This window comes from Suricata suricatta, chromosome 10 (assembly GCF_006229205.1).
Source record: "Suricata suricatta isolate VVHF042 chromosome 10, meerkat_22Aug2017_6uvM2_HiC, whole genome shotgun sequence".
NCBI lineage: Eukaryota > Metazoa > Chordata > Mammalia > Carnivora > Herpestidae > Suricata > Suricata suricatta.
This window is the reverse complement of record NC_043709.1, coordinates 114,385,035-114,405,544: the sequence shown is the minus strand read 5'-3', so window position 1 is coordinate 114,405,544 and position 20,510 is coordinate 114,385,035. Positions and strand designations below refer to the sequence as shown.

General features: G+C 38.8%; 1 protein-coding gene across 5 annotated transcripts in view; it reads left to right on the top strand.

Moving 5' to 3' along the window:
- MINDY3 (MINDY lysine 48 deubiquitinase 3) overlaps positions 1-20,510 on the top strand; it is a 90,440-nt gene that overhangs the window by 50,603 nt on the left and 19,327 nt on the right. For all 5 annotated transcript variants that reach the window (XM_029954551.1, XM_029954553.1, XM_029954550.1 and 2 more), the window contains one exon: positions 13,650-13,722. In XM_029954551.1, coding sequence (XP_029810411.1) covers positions 13,650-13,722 — 73 coding nt within the window. The remainder of the gene's footprint in view (positions 1-13,649; positions 13,723-20,510) is intronic.

Genomic DNA, 20,510 nt, shown 5'->3' with positions numbered 1-20,510 from the left:
TGCCCTTCCTGTCTCGCTCGGCCACCCTGATCTCCGCTGTGCCTCAGAAACGCGGGGAGCCGCCAGCGCCTGCTCTTGCCTTCGCCTCAGCTCTCTGTCTGAAGGATTCTCTTCTCCCTCCAGGTCGGTATTCCCACGTCCTCTCCTTAGGAAGGCCTGCCCTGGCTGTCTTTTTAAGATGTCAACCCCTTGTGATACCCCCTTTCCATTGACTTTCTCTCTCTCACACCTAGATAGAGATATATTTTAATTGACGTGAAATTCATACGACAAAATTAACCATTTTCAACTGAACAGTTGAGTGGCATCCAGCACGTTCCGAGCCTGGTACAACCACCTCCTGTAACTGGCTCCAGAACATTTCCATTGCTCCAGAATAAAATGCCATGTTTATTAAGCATGGACCTCCCCATTGTCTCCAGAGCCCCAGGAGCCCCCTTTGGCTTTCAGTCTCTGTGACTTTACCTCTACTGCACATTTCATGTAGATGGGATCATACATGTGGCCTTTGGTGGGGATTCTCCTGCTGAGCGTAATGTTTTTGAGGTGCAAGCTCCTTATAGCCCGTGTCCTCACTGCTGTCCCATGGCCGAATGACACTCTTCTCTGCATACAGCACAGTTCACTGATCAGCACAGTGGACTCTTGGTCTGTTTTCCAGCTTTGACTGTGGTGAATCGTGCTGCTGTGTATGTTCCTCTCAGGAACTTGTTTGAATTCCTGTTTTTACTTTTATTTGGTAAATACTTAGAACTGGAATGATTGAAACCTATTGTAAGTCTGTGTTCAGCATTTTGGGAAACTGCTGGTTTCCACAGCAGTTACCCCCTTTTACGTCCCAGCCCGCAGTGTATGAGGTTCGAAGTCCTTCTACATCTGGGCCAACACTTGTCATTTTTCCTTTTTATGATTGTTAGAACCATTCTAGTGAGAGTCAAGTAGTCATTGAGACTTAGATTTGCATTTCCCTAGTTAGTGACTAATACTGTCAGTCTTGATTTTAATACACTTTTTGTCCTTTTGTGTATATTCTTTGGAGAAATGTCTATTCAAGTCCTTTGCCTATTTTTGAATTGGGTGGTTGGTCTTTTTGTTATTGAATTGTAAGAGTTCTTAATGTATTCTGGTTTAGGCACATGCTATATATTTTACTTGTTCGTTTTATATATTTTCTGCCTTTCTCACTAGTAAGCTCTCTGAAGGCAGGGACTTTGTCTCTTGCTATTTTCCAATGCCTAGAACATTGTTGGTGCTCAGTAAATTTTGGTTGAACAAATGATTGCAGAAAACGCTGAACATTTCTCTCACCAAAATTGTGATATAGCCATGTTGGTATTTGAACAAGGAGGGAGATAGGGACTTAGGAATGCTAAGTTGTCTTTGATCATAAGAATTCAATGTATCCCTAAGCTTACATTTCAAGAAGTAACAGTGTATGCATTATCGCTGTGGAGACTAAACAGAAGAACTTGCTTCTGCTCTCCTAGCTGATCAACTTAAATGTGCATACCTACACAGATTCTTTCTCTAGATCAGTGACTGAAAGCAACTCTGATGAGTGTCTATAAATAAGCATTATCACATATCCTCTATCATAAAATTTATGTTCATGGTTTGAGGATGAGTGAGAAAATTGCTCCTATTCAGTGAAATAACTGTCTGTTTTGGTTTTTCCTTTTGAGATGAATAGTTTGCTTTTAGGACTCTTAAGTATATTAATTCTAATTCGTTTTAAGAGAAATGTACAGTTTGTCATTTTAAATTTGAGTGCCAAACTGTTTACTTAGTAACGTGACCCATTCACATCTGAGATGTCTAGTGACCCAGAATTTAACTGTCTCCCCCTTTTATGAGCCATCTCACTCTTCCATATGACTTAGCCAAGTGATCTTTCTTATCTTACTAGACCTCTGTCTATGAAACAACAAAATTGATATTGCATTATTTGATATATCTTAGAGAATGTGGTTGCAAAACATCCATAGAGGCAATCCTATGTAAGTGGGAGTTTTATACTTAATACTTGAGAGGCAATAGCACGTAGCCTAACGGCGGGATCTTACAGGAACCCAGGCACCACGCACAGGGGTCCCACGGAACCCTGTGATGAGGGGATGTGGGTCAGCCCCTCCTGGTAAAGGGGCTTCTTCAAAGAAGGACACTCAGTCTCTGTTAAGTGGAGAATTCTCCAAGCAAGTCAACTGAACCATAACAGAATAAGATTTCCTGTACATTGTGAGGAAGGATGCCTTGTGGGTACGTGTTCTATGTTAAAAAATCATCATACCAGGGAACTTTTTTTTTTAATTCTAGTGCCATGGTACTTTTGCTAAGTTTGAAACTTGCACACTTACTACACAGGTGAAAGAAAAGACTGCACATGCTTCAAGAATTTAGAACCTATATATATTTTCCCAAAAATAGCTCTTATTGTTAAAACAAGGCTATGTGACATTTATTTTATAATATGTTAAATCGGCTCTTAGGAGTCAGGTCTTTTCATACTGAGACATGTAATATACTTTAGATGCCCAGACACCACCTGAAAGAATATTTGAACAGTTGTCCTATCTTCTCCTTCTCTCTAACCGTCATTTTTCCCTTTGATTCTTTGTCATTTTTATATTTTGGTTTTGAGATTCAATTATTTGGGTCATTTTCATATTTTCCTCTTGAATTAGAATTATGAAATTCGTTTTTTTTAATGTTTGTTTTTGAGACAGAGAGAGACAGTGAGAGCAAGGGAGGGGCAGAGAGAGAGGGAGACACAGAATATGAAACAAGCTCCAGGCTCTGAGCTAGCTGTCAGCACAGAACCCGATGCGGGGCTTGAACCCACGAACCATGAAATCATGACCTGAGCCGAAGTCAGATGCTTAACTGACTGAGCCACCCAGGCGCCCCTGAAATTAGTTTTTAAAGCAAATTGAAAGGGCTTTACATTTGAAAATAGGATACTTTTAATTTTATTGGAATTATCTGTGTATAAAATAGTAGACAAAATAAATTTGTCTCTCTTGTCTTTATTGTGCATTTCAACCTCAGTGTAGGATGACAGCTGCTAGTTGAGTTTACAAATAGCTGGAACCTACCTATAACATCTAGGTTCATCTTCGGAAGATCAGTGACTGATTTCCTTGCTAATCCATTTCATACTTTCTTTTGAAGTTGGAGAGATGAGTTTTACATCCCTTTTTGTTCCCTTTTATGGTGATAAAAAGGCCTCTTTGTATGTGCAGAGCATCACCTTTGACCTTTCCTGTGATAAAGCAGTTTTCCATTTAGGTAAGAACACATGAAAACACATCATTGTAAGCTCAGAATATATAAAGAAACTAAATTTAATGCGAAGGAGAAACAAAACATGTAACTGTTCCTCCATGAGCTCACTGCTCTTACTGTAGTATCTGTTACTGGGAGTCTGTTGAGAATTCTTTCTACACAGTAAGCTCCTTTTGTGTGTTTGTCCTTTGGTGTAACATTAGGAAAACTACTGCAGTTAAGCGTTAGGTTTCTTGTTAAATTGGATGGGTCTACTTCACCATTAATACATTTCTCTACATGTAATAAACATGATTTTAAGGAAAAACAGTAAAACAATGCTTTATAGACTCTATTTGTCATAAAGAAAATTCACTGGTATGTATATTTCATAGTGAGTTCAAGTCACGGAACTTGGAATGCAGTTAAATTCACAGTTGGGCTTTCTATAACACGTAAAATGTTGGGGTTTTGCTGTATACTAAAGCAGTTTCGTCATCCCATCCCTGTATCCCTTTTTTATTTTTTTATTTTTAAGTAATTTCTACACCTAGTATGGGGCTGAAACACACACACACAAAAACAAAAACCCCCCAAAAAACAAACAAACAAAAAAACCACTGGAGAGCAAGAGTCACGTGCTCTACTGACTGAGCCAGCAAGGCGCTCCATCCCATCCGTTTATCTTAAGTCACTTTGTGATTTTGTGCTTCTGTTTCAAGGACCTGCCTTCTCTACTGCCGAAAGAAAACGGATTTTAGGTCCATTTTTATAGTTGAGGGCATAACCTGTCACGTGGCTTGTAACATCTATCTTCAAACGTAAGAATAGCATCTGTTATTTGAACAGCTTGGAACGTTTGGGTAGAAGTCTACATAAATTAACAGCTTTTAGTTACTTGAGTTATTGAAACACTGCATATTTAACCACGACTGTGTCCTGACTACGTAGCATGCTTTGGAGCTGACCCTCAGCAGCTAATCTGTTGGGTTTTGTCAGTGGTCTGGGCCGTCCTAATACAGCTTTTGTTTCTTAACCCTTTTTTCAGAACTCTTTCAAAATGCATTATAAGTGACCTCCTAAAAATGATAATTAAATTGCTCTTATGTTCTCTTTCCTATCTCTCTGAATGCCCTTATGCAGCTGTTCCTATGTCTGGTTTTTATAATTTTTAGGACTTTTTCTCTCAGTCATGTCAACTTGCTGACAGAAAACAGTCCCTCTTTCCCTTTCAATTTGTTTCTAATAATTTTTTGGTACAGTAGACCCCAAATAATTGTCTGAACAAGATAAACTATCGATAGAAAGGCCTAAAGGAATTTGGTCATCGGTCAAGTCTATGTTTTGTTTCTTTTTTTAAATTTTTTTAATGTTTGTTTTTGAGAGAAAGAGAGAGACAGAGCGTGAGCAGCAGGGGGTGGGGGGACAGAGAGAGAGGGAGACACAGAATCCAAAGCAGACTCCAGCTGTCAGCACAGAGCCCGATGCGGGTCTCAAACTTAGAAACTGCGAGATCATGACCTGAGCTAAGTCAAAAACTCGACCGACTGAGCCACCCAGGTGCCCCAAGTCTGTGGGTTTTAATTAGAATCAGCATTGATACACTTCTAAGTATATATATATATAATTGATGAAAATAATTATAATAGAGTTGATAGAATGAAGCAAAAGGTCTTATATCATGTATTTAATGTATGACGGTGTTAACAAGTTTATGATTTTGTCTATTTTTCTTTGATTTTATTTGTGCTACCCTCTGCCTAGAATGTGACCAAAATCCTGCTCATTATTCATGGTCCAGGCTTGAAATCTTTTGTGTTGTGACTCCTGTTTCTCTTACTCCCTTGTTGCTCCTCTAATTTCATCCAGCTTTCTACCTTCTTGTGATCACTGATAATACTACCTGAGATTTATCTGTTTTCCCACAGGACCCAATATAGCTAACATTAGCTGTATTGTACTAATAAGTACTGTTGAAATGCAAAGATTAATAAGTAACGCATTGTAATAGTTTTCTCTTTATATTTACTGAGCGTTGCCTATGTCAGGTATTATGCTAACCATCTTACATGGGTTCATTTAATCCTCAGTGCACCCCTGTGAGGGAAATACCATTTTTCATCAACATTTTATAGTCTGGGGCCAGTGAAAAATAACTCCAAAATTATATGCTAGCGAGCACCAAAGCCAGGATTCAAACTCAAATCTTCTGACTCCTAAGCTTTTAATGACTTCAGTCCCTTAGGAATACAAAAAGCAAATAGTTATATGAGGGTGGAATAGAGACTGGAGGAGGGGAGAGGTACAGAGGATATGATGCTTGGATTAAAGGACAGGATAGGTGTTGGACTGAATATGAAATGAGGGCTGTATTCTAGGCTTGAAGAAAAGATAAAGCAAGAAGACAAAAGATGAGGGAGGTGACAGTCCATGCTACGTTTGGGGAATAGTAATTCGTTCAGGATGGCTGAACCATACTAGTTGTGCCAGAAAATGATGAAGGAAGCAAAGGTTGGGATCAGCTATAGGACTAGCTGGAAAAATCATTTATTTCCAGACCATCTTTGCTGTACGATGTTTGCATGCTTATCTTGATATGAAAGGCTCAACCTGAATACCCAAGGGCTGAATGTTAAGCATGTTCATGGAAGTAGAACAACTTCCATAATGAAGAATAAGAATGTTTCTCTAAAGCTGTGATAAAGCTTCAGAATATTAGAAATTTGAGCACTGTGACTATTTTTCATAGTCTAAACCTTCTTGAAATCATAGAAAAGGGGGTAGGATTTTGAGGGGGCTCAGGGTGTCAGATCAGGATTGCCTGTCACTTTGCATTTATACTCATGCAAGCACACTGAGCTTAAATTAGTCACGTTGGGTGAACTACAGTTTAATCTTTTTAGGCATTCATTTTCATCCCAAACATAGAGAGTCCCCTTTATGCAGTTTATATTATTAAAATTCATGTTAGTGGTAAACATGAAGGGGAAGACCAGCGGAAAGGGTAGGCCAACTATGAACTGGAAGAGCAAACATTAATGGGCCACAAGCAGAGTGAACCCCCAGGCAGAATATTAGGTTTTAATTCCTCATGCCAGCTCCCTCAAGCAATGACCCTGCGATTTAAGTGGTTTATTCAGTGTTCGAGAAGGCAAGCAGTCTACCCCAGGGATGTCTGCCCCTGGAATCGTTCAGATTTGCTTGCATGTGTTGGTGATATAAAGCATCACAACCGGGTCTGTTTTGTTGCATTTGAATCCTCTCCAGACAGTGTGCCCTGTATTGGCAAATACTGGGCACAATGTTCCCACCATACCCCGTCTCCGCAAACACACACCAAAGCTGATATCCTTGTTACTTGATGGCAGGTGCATTCCATGTGCCTTCTTCATTCTAAGATCTGGACTGAAGGAGCAGCCCATAGGAGTGGGCACTTCTCCTGGCAGAGGGTGAACACAGAGACTTTTGGCCAAACCACAGGTGGCACATAAAGCTTCTGGGAGCTAGTGTAGGGTCACTTCTGCTTCCATTTCTCTGGCCAAACCTGATGTCAGTGAGGGTGGGAAGTAGACTCCTCCCAGAGAGGCACTTTGTGTCCTATAGCCACAGGCAGCGATAAATAAGCTGCTTATAAGGTGGGGAGGTGCAAGAGTGTGAGAACACCTTCTACCACCATAAGTTAGTCACTCTTGTGTCCAGGTTATTTAATAGAGTTTACATTGATTCAAATGATACAGAGTCTTTACTTAGAAATAAGGAGGAACTTCTTAGCAATGTATTTGATTTTTCTCCAGGTGGTCACTGAATATTAACTTCAGCCATTTAAAGAAGTTAGGAAATCATATCTCTTGAATTACGTAGGTATGCATGTGCCTAGACAGTAATGGCTTATATTAGCTGTTTTCTTAATGAAAATCAGTAATTAAAAGGCTAACAGCTTTTCTCTGCGCAGTTCTTCACATAAACAAGAGAACACAGAAAATGATGCTAGATGCACAGGAGAGTCCTACAAAGTGGATGCCTTAGGCCTTAGGGATGAACTCTTGGCAGACACCAGTTGAGAAAAGCTGGAAGGATTGTTAAGATGACTTGTATAGTTAACAATAATAGGGAGAGAAAGAAGCTCCTTCATCAGTATTAATAATGGGAATGACAATGATCATACCCATTGGAGACTTCCTCCTTCTGCCTTATTTCCACTTGTACATTTAGCGTTTGTTTTTTCGGAGAAGGAGCCTTGAAGGGCTTTTCTTCTGTTTTCTTCCCTGACTTCTCTGCCAATGCAGCACAGATCGGTGCTACACAGCGGTGGGCTGCTGTGGATATAGCCAAGGGCTTTTGCACATTTGGGGGTGAGGGGGGAATAATGGAAGAGTAAAGAAAAAAGACCACTGGCCTAGCTACTTTCAATTGACGTGCATTACTTGAATTGTTTTTTAACATTCGCACTGAGGAATATTATGTACTTAATAGCCTTTGGTAATTCATTTAAAATGTTTCATAGTAATTCCCAAAATATTTCCAGAAGTAAGAGTCCATATGATACATAAAGTGATTTTAAAGCAAAATATTACTTTCGGCTTAAAGGTATGTTCTATACCAGTTAAACTTTTTTTTTCTTTTGAAGAGCTCTTCGTAGCACAATGAAATGTGTTGTCTGGGAGCTAAAATGAAATTTATATATGTGTGATCATTCCTGAAGTAGGTAAAACTCTCAAAAGTTCTTTGATTACTTAAGAGATTGCTCTTGATAATGATGAAAGCTGTAATGAATAAACTTTAAAGACCTTTTCAGTAATGAGCTATTTACACCTAGCCGATGAGCTGAACACAGGCCTGCCTTACATTTCACTGGCTGTTTAGAAGGATAGCTAACATTACATTTTAAAAGGTTTATGGTGAACACCAAATAATTGCAGTATAAGTACAGACAGAACTACGTGAAAAAGAGATATTTGTTTCATGACGATAGGATATTAGATAGCCCCTTAACAGCATAGCTTGCCTTTTCCCCTTGTTTTCTTCTGTAGCACTTTGCCAATTAAGGAAGGTTGGTTGAGGACAGATAATTTTAAAAGCTATATTGTGTAGCAATCCCAGTTGGCCAGTAAATTGGCTAAATAGAAATTGTTTGTTCTAAAATTCCTCTGCTCTGATAAAAGCATCTGATTATATTTGACCAATGTAGAGAACTACTTTTAGAGTAAAAATAATTTTGATGGTAAATCAGAGTTTAAATAACTAAAACAATATTTAAGGATTTGATCTTTTCCCAACAGGGAGGGGGCAGGTACCTGAAAGAGTTTCAGATGCAATACACCTCAAAATTTTCCTACTTCGTACATTTAGGGGTGAAGAAAAGAAAATATCTACAGGTGTACTTGCTGAGTTGGATAACTTAGCATTAAATCATTGGAATCTATTTATAATTTGTTGGTTTCCTGAGGGGTGGTGGTGTATGTTTGAATTTTATTTTGGAATGTAATTTTCTTACGATAATTTTATGCTCTTTGTCAAAATAAGCATATGGTAGCACATTTTCATCCTTTCCATTAGACGGTCACCTTAAATGTACAGACCAGGTCTTTCTTTACCATTTAACAGGCTTGACAGTGTTCAGAACATTATGGGTGTGTGGATAGTTACATGCAAAGACTATATTAAATATGTAATTTAAAAGCTATTGCTATGTTAAGTCTTGGAAATGGAAATCTGAAGGGTAATGTTCTCTTATTATTCTTCACACTCAGTTGTTACATTGGAGTTTCATTTTACTTCATCTTTTACGTTCAGTGAGAAAAATATATCTCTCACTAAAATATTTTGTCTTAAGATTGTAAAGGATCTTAGTTGAATGGAATTCTTTACTTGCCATCCAAACTTGCAATGCAGACCTAAAATATATTTGACATTAATGTATTACCAGATTTGCTACATGGATCATTCTGTTACAGATCTTTAAACTAGGAATCTTGTTCAGATGTGTTTAAGTTACATAAATTGGTCAAAATTAGTGTCAGAATTTGTCATTTTAAATCAAATTAAAAAGTTAGAAAGAGTTCAGCATGAAACGCTTGACTGAGAACAGGTGGTTTTGTAACTTTTCCAGGTTTCATCTGTAAACATTTAAATATCAGATAAACTAGTGTTAACTACGAGTCGATCATTTTCTATAATAATCTAAAAAGCATTGTAAGCACCCAAAATAAGCAAGACAATAGTCAGTATAGAAGACTGTACTGGCTTTCATTTGTGTGTGAAAACATTTGGAAAGTTTTCATTAGAATTTAATTTTTTGTTGTTTTTTGGTCTTTTCCTTTTTCTCTTCTCTCTCTGGCATAAACACATCTTACAATGAGTGGTCTGATTAAGAATAATTCGTTTCTAAGAAGTTCAGCAAGTTAGCTCTTGGTATATCAGTGTGACAAAATGAGCAAAACAAGATTTTTTTGTTTTAAATCATTCACATCAAAATTGACTTGGGTGGTAATGACAGTTACGGCTGCTGGCTCTCCACGTGGAACCTGCCCCCTGCCACTGGGCTCTGTTATGGGAGGAGAAAAGGAATTTGTGTTTAGGTAGGTGACATATGGGCTGTTTGCTCACATACAGCGCTTTGAGCGACTCGTTTGACACTTAAAAACTTCAAACCGTGAACTGTCTCAATTCCTTTTCTGCCATCCTCTCTTGTGACACATTTGAAGTACCCGCCTGTCGTCCATTCCAGTGCCTCGCTTTGTAGGCTCCGCAGCCCTGACTCGGGCAGCGCCCGCACCGCCCTGTTTGCCGAGCTGAGGTTCCGTGTGCACTAAGCATTGCGGAACGCCGTGCTCTCTACCTGGATATGTAACCATCACCTCCGAACTCGTGATGGCCATTCTTCCACCATAGCTGCTTTCCCTTCCTAACTACTGCTCTTCTCACAGTTCTGGTCCCCCAGCTCTTAATTCCTTCCAGCAAGGGTTCCCTACCCGCTTTTCCCTTTCAGATGAGAGCCAGAATTATCTTCTTTGTGAAACCCGTTAAGATACTAAGACATCCCCAGATGTGTTGGAAAGAAGGCATGTTTAGTAAGTGTCAGTGCATTTGGGGAAATAATACATCATGGGTTAGCAACGCCCACAGGGCAAATCAAGCCATGAGCTATTTTCGTAAAATATTTATTGGAACACATCCATGCTCATTTGTTTATGTATTACTGTGCTGTCTTGCTGCTGAGATCACATGGCCTGCAAAACCTGGAATATTTACACTCTGGCCCGTTACAGAAAGAGCATGCCGCCAGCCCTGCTCTGAATGAACGTTTGTTAAATCAGAGCTCGCTGGGAGCTGGGCGCAAGCCTCAGATCGTCTGTGTCAGGCCAGTATGGATAGCCTGTTCAAACAAGAATAATACATTTTCTGAAGCCTATGTTTTTTTGTATGTTCATAGCCAGAGGCAAGAGATAAGGCAGCAGACTTTTTATTAAGACTGTTTTAAATCTTTTCGACACTAGCATAGTATATTTTTCATTTGTATCACTTGGAACTTAGAGATGAGGCAATAGGTAGTTCACTTCCAATTCTTTTACACCTCTGCATTTTCTGCCGTCTTTAAAGCCAGAGGATTTGATGTGAACTTTTGTCTCTGGCTGAAACCGGAATCTTGTTAGTGTAACTAAATAGTAGTGATTTCCCCAAACTTCACTTAATAAGAGTACTAAAGTATGCTTCAAATGTATTCTCTGCCACCTCTTTTCCTAAAAAAATTTCTTTATTTTTTTGACCAAGAAAAACAGTATTTCCTTTCCCTCTGTTTAGATCATACTTAATTTAGAAAGCTCAAAGTCCTGTTTTAAAACTCTTGTTTTAAGCTTTTCCTCATTACTTACTAGTAAGAAAGGCTGCAGTGCAGCAGATGGTTAAGAGAAAGAAGGACTGTATCCTCCTCTTGGGCCCCTACAAGTTTACCCACAGATGCAGTCTCATCTGGGGCTGTGCCTTCTCCTGAGCCGGGATCTCATGCCGAATCCCCAGATTGCAGTAGCCATTCCAGGGGGAAGAACTGAAAAAGAGGAGAAGGGTTGGAAATAATTAAGGGAACTAAAGCTTACAGTGGAGCGACTTGTGCAGTTACGGTTTGGATGTGCTAAACGAAGTTAGGGAATAATACCCCCAGTGTTAGCAGTTGCTCCCTAAATCTGAGGGCTGCCACTGGGATCCCAGCTTCAATACAGAGTTAGCGATCTAAGGCTGTACTGGTCATGTATTACAAAAAGGGAAGCGGTTTTTAAGAAGTAATGTTCTAAATAGGCTAAATAAACATAACCCAAGAGTCTGGCAATATCAACCAGAATTACAAATGCATTCTTCCTCTGATCCAGCAGTCCTACTCTGTGCTGTCTCCTACAGATAAAACTGCACATGTGTGAAATTCCATGTTCAGGTGTTTTGGTGCAGCACTTGTTTCTCATAGAGGAGGATTAGGCACTATCCCAGCATCCAGCAATGATTGGAAGTTAGGCCAGATGAAAACATGCAATTTGACATGCGTATCGTCTGCAAAGTAATATTGAAACTGCAGGCAAAGGGGCTAGTAAATGGGAAAGAATTGTACATTACCAAATTTTACTGCGTTATAAAATAGCACTTTTTTACTATTTTACCTGAAAACTGTATGATTGGTTTAATTCCCATTCCCATTTGACTTATGTTTCCACAAAAACTGAGGCACCTAGTCTCATAAGAACTCCAGTTGGTTCCTAACACTTTGTCCCTTCCTCTCTGAGGGTAAGTGGCAAGGGTGGGAATCATTAGGACTATAGTTAATTAGTACATTTCTTACAAAAATGTGTTTCCACAGAAAAACAGCATTTCAAATTGTATGGTATATACTATAGCTTCTTAAAGAGATTCAAGAAGGTAAATTGGGGTAGTTAGAAACTTGTTCCCTGATGAGGTTCATATGAGTGAACACAATTATAGACAGAGGCTCAGACCAACAGTATGAATAGAGGAAAACAACTGGGGCCCAGAGTCTACATTTCTGTTAGTCAAGTAGAATTTCGTAACAGTTTAAATATGTGGAACAAAGAGTTCAAAATAACACTGAAGTTTGTGGTTATTTTTTTTTATATGCTTTATTTATTTTTGAGAGAGACACAGTATGAGTGGGGGAGGGGCAGACAGAGAAGGAGACAGAATCCAAAGCAGTCTCCAGGCTCTGAGCCCGACAGGGGGCTCCAACTCGTGAACCACGAGATCATGACCTGAGCCGAAGTCAGACGCCTATGTGGTTGCTTTGGTTTTTTTATTAGGTTTTTTTTTAAACATTTATTTATTTTTGAGAGAGAGACCGTGTGTGAACAGGGGAGGGACAGAAAGAAGGGAGACACAGGATCTGAAGCAGGCTCCAGGCTCTGAGCAGGTAGCACAGAGCCAGATGCGGGGCTCGGACTCACGCGCTGTGAGATCTTGACCCGAGCCAAAGCCGGACGCATAACCAACTGAGCCACCCAGGTGCCTCTTATGTGGTTATTTTTCTTTGTTTGTTTATTTTTATTTAAAAAAAAAAACTTTATTGTTGAGAACGAAAGAGAGAGCATAAGCAGGGAGGGAGGCAGAGAGAGGGGGAGAGACAGAATCTGAAGCAGGCTCCAGGCTCCGAGCTGTCAGCACAGGGCCTGACGTGGGGCTCGAACTCATGAACTGTGAGATGGTGACCTGAGCCAAAGTCAGACGCTTACCCGACTGAGCCACTCAGGTGCCCCCTTATGTGGTTATTTTTGATACATTGTAATATGGCTTACTATGTAAAGAAATTACTTACGATAAAGAATTAGTTTTGTGGTAAAAAGAAATCATTCTGCCTTCTAGATATTTCCTTTGAGTTAAGAAAAAGTAAAATCCTGGACGTGTAAAAGTTTATTGTTGATCTATGACCAGGTATTGATACAAAATGCCTACTAAAGTAATACATTTCAGATGCACTTCTATGTAACTGTTTTCTGTCATCGATCTCAACTTAAGTTTTAAATGTTTGAAAGCGAGTATATTTTGGGTTCTCTTTCTTTTCGAATAGTGATGTAAAGCAAATGTGTAAGTCACTACTCTTTGCAGATTGTATTTTTATAATAATTATGTAATACTAGACTTTTCAGGAGCTTTTATATAAAGCTTCAGTGTCATGATCACAACATCTTCCTATGGCTGAAGGCCTTGTCTTGCTTTTCAAATGGACAATCAAGGCCCACAGAGTTCGTGATTTATCTAGTCTCACACACGTCAGATAGAAATATAACTTGAAGTCTTCTGACCTGTGTCCTTACCCTAGCCTTGTATTGGTCCTGTTTATTTTTAAGGCCCTGATATTATTGTAGCTGGTTGACACAATGTTTCTGTCTTTTCAGGACATGGCTTTAGTTGCTCCTGAGGCTCCTTCAGAACAAGCCAGGAGAGTTTTTCAAACCTATGATCCAGAAGGTAAAAGATTTTATTATTTTATTAACATTGATTCTCTTTTATTTCTTTTACATATTTGAAATATATTGATACCTGAGTTTTATTCAGAAGTGCTTTTAGATTGTTGAATAAAATGTGGATTGCATTTCTTGAAAATTTTAAGTGGGAAATGTGAAAATGGGAGAACAAATAAGGAAACTTAAGTGATTGTCAGATTCTCACATCATTATACTATCTGGTATAATAGAAGGTTTGCAGGTTTCTTGGGGGTAACAAAGTGATAGTTACTTGAATCTGGCCCTCTGTCAGTCAGTGTTAAACAGGGGAAAATACCACCCGCTGAACAAGCTTTTTGAAAAGGTATTTTTGTGTTATTCAAACTAATATTAAATAAGTCTTCTAGAGTGTTTTTTAAGAATTGAAATAAAATTGACAAATAACCTGTAAATTTAAGATATACAAAGTGTTGCTTTTATAATTCATATATTGCAAAATGATTACTACAGTACCATTAGCTGACACCTCTATCATGTCAAATTGAATTTTTCTGTGGTGAGACCAATTAAGATCCAGTCTTCCGGCGTAGTCTAGGATTTTTTTTTTTTTTTACTATAGTCGCTGTGCTGTGCATTAGCTCTCCTGAACTCATTTATCTACTAGTTGCAAGGTACATCTTAAATATCTGCCCAGTCAACCTACCCCACCCAGCCCCTATAACCACTATTCTACTCTGTTTCACAAATTCATCTTTTTTAGGTTCCACGTATAACTGACATTGTGCAGTGTTTGTCTTTTATCTATCTGACTTACTTTACTTAGTGTAATGCCTTCAGGGTCCATCCATCTTGTTTTAGAAGGTAGGACTTCCTGTGTGGTCATGGCTAATCAATATTCCATTGTTTGTGCATCTATAAACCACATCTTCTTTATCCATCTCTGGACACTTAGGTTGTTGCTGTATCTTTGCTATTGTGAAAAATGCTGCAGTGACTCAGTTTGTGCTGGTATCTCCTCAAATTACTGATTTCGGTACTTTCAAATAATATCTACGAGTAGGATTGCTGGATCATATGGTAGTTTTGGTTTTAAGTTTTTGAGGAACCTCCATAGTATTTTTTTAATGGGTTACTGTTTTATATTTTTACCAGCTGTGTATAATGGTGCTGTCCTCGCCACATACTCACCAACATTTGTCTCCTGTTTTTGATAAAAGCCATCTTAACAAGTGTGAGGTCATGCCTCATTGTAGTTTTGAATTGCACTTTCCTGATGATTAATGATACTGAGCGTCTTTTCATATGCCTATTGGCTATTCATATGTTGTCTTTAGAAAAATGTCTGTTCAAACCCATGGCCCATTTTTAACTGGGTTGTTTTCTTTTTCGCTATTAAATTCTATGAATTCTTAATGTTTTGGGCATTAACCCCTTGTCAGATAGATGGCTTGCAAAGGTCTCCCATTCTCTAGGTTACCATTTTAATTTATTGCTTCCCTTGCTCCCCAGAGGCTTTTTAATTTAATAGAGCCCCACTCATTTATTGTAGTTTTTATTGCTTGTGTTTTGGTGTCTTATCCAAGAAATCATTGGCAAGACCAATGATGGGGATTTTTTTTCCTATGTTTTCTTAGAGGGGTCTTATAGTTTCAGGCCATACATTTAAGTCTCTGATCCATTTCAGGTTAATTTTTGGGTGGCGTAAGGGGTCCAGTTTCATTCCATTTTATATCCATTTCATGTGGCTGTCCAGTTTTTCCAAAGCCATCTCTTGAAGAGACTATCCTTTCTTCACTGTGTTTCTGGCAACTCTGTCAAAACTTAGTTGGCCATATATGCATGGGCTCACATCTGGGCTCTCCATTCTGTTAAACTGGTCTGTGTGCCTCTTTTTCTGCCCGAACCATACTTTGATTATTGTAGCTGTGTAATACAGGTTGAAATCAGGTGGCATGATGCCTCCAGCTTTATTTCTCTTTCCCAGGATGGCTTTGGCTATGTGGGGACTTCTGTGGTTCCAAACTAATTTTTTCTACCTGTGAAAAATCTCATTGGAATGTTGACAGGGATTGCATTAAACCTGTAGATTGCTTTGTGTACTATGGACATTTTCACAATACTCTTCCAGTCCAAGTGGGTAGGATATCTTTCCATTATTTGCATAGTCTTCAGTCTCTCATCAGTGTCTTAGTTTTTGGTGTATAAGTCTTACATCTCTGGTTAAAGTGATTCCTAAGTATTTCATTGTTTCCATTGCTATTGTAAATGGGATTGCTTTCTTAATTTTTCTTTCAGATAGTTCATTGGTGTATAGAAATGCAGCTGATGTTAGTGTGTTGATTTTGTATCCTGTAAATTTTCTGAAATAATTTATTCTAACAGTGTTTTAATGGAGTTTTATATATTTGTCATTCCCACCAACAGAGCATAAATGTTCCCTTTTATCTACATCCTTCCTAACACTTGTTATTTCTTGTCTTTTTGATAATAGCCATTCAACAAGTGTGAGATGATACTTCATTATAGTTTTGATATGCATTTCCCTGATGACTAGTGGTACCTTTTCAAGTTCATATACCATCTGTATATCCACTTTAGAGAAATGTCCATCCAGATCCTCTACCCATAACATTTTAATCATATGGCTTGGATTTTTTGCTGTTGAGTTGTAGTTCTTTATGTATTTGGGATATTAACCCCTTTTCAGATATATCATTTGCAAATATTTTCTCCCATTTAGTAAACTTTTCATTTCATTGATTATTTCATTTGCTGTGTAGCTTTTTAGTTTTATGGACATTTGATTTTGTTGCCTTTCCTTTGTTGTTAAATTAAAAAAGGAATAGATAGCCAAGACATGCCTTGGAGCTTACCACCTAAATTTTCTAATAAGAGTTTTGTTTTCTGACATTATATTCTACTACTATTGAATGGGTTAAATTTTTTAGGTATGGTATAAGATAGTGGTCCAGTTTCATTCTTTTGCATGTAGCTTTCCAGATTTCCCAGTACCATTCATAAAATAGACCGTCATTTCTTCCTTGTATATCTTTATTTTTTTTTATTAATTGACCATTTGTAGTTTCATGTCTTTGTTCTGTCCCACTGAATTATGTGTCTTCTTTTAAGATTCTAGTTCTGTGAAATAAGCCATTAGTATTTTGATAGGGATTGCATTGAATCTGTAGATTGCTTTGGGTAGTGTGGACATGGACATTGTAACAATATTAATTCTTCCAGTCCATAAACAGAATGGCCCTCTTTGTATTTGTGTTTTCAGTTTCATTAATATTATAGTTTTCAGTTTATAGCTCTTTCACCTCCTTATTAAATTCATTCCTATTTTTTGACATAAGATTTTTGACATGGGATTATTTTCTTAATTTCTTTTTGATAGTTCATTATAAGTGTATAGAAATGCATCAGGTTTTTATATTCTGCAACCTCACTGAATTTGTTTAAACACTTTTTTAGTGGAGTATTTAGGGTTTTTTATTTATATATGTATATATAAATGTTTTGGGCATAAACCCCTTGTCAGATAGATAGCTTGCAAAGGTCTCCCGTTCTCTAGGTTGCCATTTTAATTTACTGTTTGCTTTGTTCTGCAGAGGCTTTTTAATTTAATAGAGCCCCACTTGTTTACTGTAGTTTTTATTTTATTTATTATTATACATATATATAGTGTCATGTCCTCTGCAGACAGTGACAGTTTTACTTCATCCTTCCCAATTTAGATGTCCTTTCTTTCTCTTGCCTAATTGCTTAGCTAGGACTTCTAATACTGCTTTTGAGTAGAAGTAGCAAGGGTGGATATCCTTGTCTTGTCTGATCTTAGAGGAGAAGGTGTCAGCTTTTCACTGTTGATGTGATAATAGCCGTGGGCCTGTCAAACATGGCCTTTATTATGTTGAGGTAGTTCCCCCCCCCCGTACATCCACTGTGTTGATAGTTTTAATCATGAATGCATCTTCAATTTTGTCAGAGGCTTCTTCTGCAGCTCTTGAGATGATCATATGATTTTTCCTCCTTCATTCTGTTAATATGGTGTGTCATATTGATTGATTCATGGATTTTAAATTATCCTTGTACCTCTGGAATAAACCCACTTGATCGTTGTATGTTCTATGTATTGTTTAATATTTGCTAACATTTTGTTGAAGATTTTTGCATCTGTGTTTATCAGGGATATTGACCTGCAATATTCCTTTCTTGTGCCATTTTTGTCCAGTTTGGATATCAGGATAATCCTGGCTTCATGAAAGGAGTTAGGGAATATTCCTGCCTCTTCTACTTCTGGAAGAGCTTGAGAAGAATTGCTCTGTATTCTTTTAACATATTTAGAATTCACCAGTGAAGCTATCAGGTCCTGGACTTGTGTCTGTTGACAGGTTTTTTGATTACTGATTCAGTCTCTCTACTCACAACTGGTCTGTTGTAAGGTCATAGGAATTGATCTATTTCTTCTTGTCCAGTTGTCCAGTTATTTAGTATATAAATGTTAATACTCTCCTCTGTTCATTTGTATTTCTGTGATCATGGCATCAGATGTGCCATCTTCTGTTCTGATTTTATTCGAGTCTTTTTTTTTCTTGACGTGTCTTGTTAAAGGTTTCTCAGTTCCCTTCAAAAATCTAGCTGTTAGTTTCATTGATCTTTTCTATTTCATTTATTTCCACTCTGATCCTTGTTTTTTCCCCTCTTTCTATTACTTTAGGGCTTCATTTATTTTTTTCTTTCTAGTTCCTTGAGGTGTTGGGCATAAATGGTTCTCTATTATACTTCCAATAGAGGATTTTGAATTTCACTGTATATTCACCTTTACCAGTGAATTTTATATATATTTATGTTTTCATGTTACTAACTTAGCATCCTTTCATTTCAGCTTAAAGAAAAAAAACAGTATTTCTTGTAGGGAAGGCTCTTTGGATCTTAGACCTTCATGTTACCAGAATGGCCATCTCTCTCTCCAGATTTGGGAAATTTTCATTTCATACTCGTCTTTCTTTTCCTTCTGGGACTCCCATAATACATATATTAATTTTCTTGTTGATGCCTGACAATGGACTTAGCCTTTCTCAATCTTTTTCATTCTAACTTCTTTATTTTCCTCTGACTTGATAATATCCAGAGACCTGTCCTTTCTCCTGCCTGATGGAGCCTGTTGTTCAAGCTACTTGTTGCTTTTTTCATTGCATCTCTTCTATCCTTAAGCTCCAGAATTTTTGTTTCTTTGATTTTACTTCTTTGTTGAGCTTCTTTTTGTTCACACGTTTTCCTAAATTTATTGAGTTTTCTGAATTCTCTTAAATTTTACTGAGTTTCCTTAAAACAATTTTCTTGAATTTATTTTCAGATAACTTGGAGATACCGATTTCTGTGGGGTCAGTTACTGGAAAATTACAGTGTTTTGGTGGTGGTGACTTTTCTTATTTCTTCATGTTTCTGATGGCTTTGCATTTATGTCTGTGCGTTTGAGTTTGTAGTCCCCTTCTCCTACCTCTTCGGACTGCCTTCAGTGGAGAAAGACTGTCACCTGGAGGTGGCTGTGGTGGCACCAGCTAGGTGGGATATAGCATCTTGAATTTTTAAGAAGGCCCAATGGTTCCATCTTTGTGCATCTTTATCGGCTGAGTTTGACATTGACCATAGTTTGGGGATCTTCCGTGGCTAAGACTGCACAGCTTCCCACAGGTAGCAGTGGCTGCTAGTGCTCTTGTGGTCCTCAGGCAAAGACTGTGGCTGCCGGGATATTTCTGTTCTTCCCTTTTGCCTGTGGGAGGAAGTTCTTGCTGAGGGTATTCTCTGCTCTTTGTCTTGCCTGCTGGTGCTCAGAGCATTATTAACATCAGAGTTCAAGGAACAGGTGCGTGTAGAACTATCACAATGCCTAGATCCTGGGGCACAGATGTACTAGAAACTGTGGCCCTGGTGTCTGGGGTCCATCTTTGTGCAGATCTCCCATAGTACTGGGCTTTAGGGGCTCACTGTAGTGACTAGGGAGTGTTGGGTCACACAGCGGTGGCACAGGCCCTGTGATGACATGATGCAATAGTAGCATAGCCAAAGTCTCAGCTCGTGTTCTAGGAGGCAATGACGTCAGCAGCACAGTCTCAGTGGTGGTCCATTAAAGCTGCATGTCAAGACCTGAGGAACTGGGCTCAGAGCAATGGCACACTGCCCTGGCAGTGATGTTCAGAGCTGTGATCCAGGGCATGGGGTGTGGCTTAGGGCACTGGTAGCCCTTGCCAGCAGTGATGTGTCCATTGATAGCCTGATAGTGTTGGGCTAAAGCCACAGTCTGGGGCACCAGAGGTGGGACACAGACCGTGGCACCTCTGATCTCACATGTGGTGAAGTGCTCTGTTGCCCGCTCTGAGGGAGTGAGACAGCAGTGTCGAAGGTCTCACTGCACCAACAGCCCCAGCCTCTGGGAGTAGATTCGAAGTGAGCAGAGCTCTGGGCAGCTCCTTCAGCTGGGATCAACATTGCTGAAGGCTGGCAAAGGCTGCAGACGTCACTGTGGGGAGGCTTGCTGGGGTGCTCCTGTTTTCCTTTGTGCCATGCAGTGAACTCCCTCAGAGGGGGTCCTTCCTGGTGATGGAGTGGCCCGGGGAATGTGCTTGCTGTACTTCTGGATGCAGCCATCCTCTTTAAAGCAAGTTCGTAGTTTTGTTTTTTTGTATCCCTTTTGTGGGGGAGTGTTTGGATATGTGCACCATATTCAGGTACATGTTTTATATGAGTTTTAGAAATAACAGAAATCTTCAAAGTGAATGTTTTGGAGGCAAATTGATGTGACGAAAGATACAA